We start from the raw sequence: 1113 nt of genomic DNA, 5'->3' as shown, positions 1-1113 counted from the left end.
TATGTTATGCTCCTTTATCACTGATACGATTGCCACTTTTAAAACAAAATAAATTAATTTATTAACTATTTAAATTTGTTTTGAAATTTAAATCCAAATATATGAAATAATTTAAACTTTTTTTAGTAATCAATAAATAATTATAAAATAATTTTACTAAATGTCAAATGTGAGATTAGTTAGGAATTTGCAGTTACCAAGTGCTGTACCAATAGTAGAAGCTCCATCATTTCCGATTTAATTATAGCTTTTAAATAATGCAAAACACATTTAATTTAAAATTTAAGATATTTAAAAATTAAAAGTGTTTTTTAATTTAGTTTGAATAAAAAGCTTTGACTTAATTTTTTTTAAAAGTTATAAATGAATGAAATAAATTTACCTTATGTAAAATTGTAAATTTGTAAGTTGAGTGCACTTACTCAAACCTAATCCAATATTTTATGCTCCTTTATCACCGATTTGATTGTGCCTTTAAAACAAAATAAATTAATTTATTAACTATTTAAATTTGTTTTGAAATTTAAATCAAAATATATAAAATAAATTAAACTTTTTTTAGTTATCAATAAATAATTATAAAATAATTTTACTAAATGTCAAATATGAGATTAGTTAAGAATTTGCAGTTACCAAGTGCTGTACCAATAGTAGAAGCTCCATCACTCCCGATTTAATTTTTGCTTTTAAATAATGCAAATCACATTTAATTTAAAATTTAAGATATTTAAAAATTAAAAGTGTTTTTTAATTCAGTTTGAATAAAAAGCTTTGACTTAATTTTTTTAAAAGTTATAAATGAATGAAATAAATTTACCCTATGTAAAATTGTAAATTTGTAAGTTGAGTGCACTTACTCAAACCTAATCCAATATTTTATGCTCCTTTATCACCGATACCATTGCCCCTTTTAAATAAAATAAATTAATTTATTAACTATTTTAATTTGTTTTGAAATTTAAATCAAAATAAATAAAGTAATTAAAACTTTTTTTAGTTATTTATAAATAATTATAAAATAATTTTACTAAATGTCAAATGTGAGATTAGTTAGGAATTTGTAGTTACCAAGTGCTGTACCAATAGTAGAAGCTCCATCATTCCCGATTTATT

General features: G+C 20.6%; 1 protein-coding gene across 1 annotated transcript; it reads right to left on the bottom strand. All coding sequences in view use genetic code 6, as the record gives it.

Annotated features, from left to right (window-relative positions):
• Positions 1-157: 157 nt before the first annotated feature.
• TTHERM_02422110 (translation initiation factor eIF-5A family protein) lies at positions 158-1101 on the bottom strand (the record flags this gene model as incomplete). The annotated part of the gene is made up of 5 exons (XM_001028421.2): positions 158-247; positions 383-472; positions 594-683; positions 818-936; positions 1069-1101. Coding segments are annotated over 5 exons (422 nt in total), but the record flags the coding sequence as incomplete, so codon positions are not given.
• Between the last annotated feature and the right edge of the window lie 12 nt (positions 1102-1113).

The sequence above is a fragment of the Tetrahymena thermophila genome, assembly GCF_000189635.1.
Source record: "Tetrahymena thermophila SB210 genomic scaffold scf_8255644, whole genome shotgun sequence".
NCBI classification, from domain to species: Eukaryota; Ciliophora; class Oligohymenophorea; order Hymenostomatida; family Tetrahymenidae; genus Tetrahymena; species Tetrahymena thermophila.
Note: the sequence above shows the minus strand (reverse complement) of the source record. Positions and strands in the feature narration are given on the sequence as shown.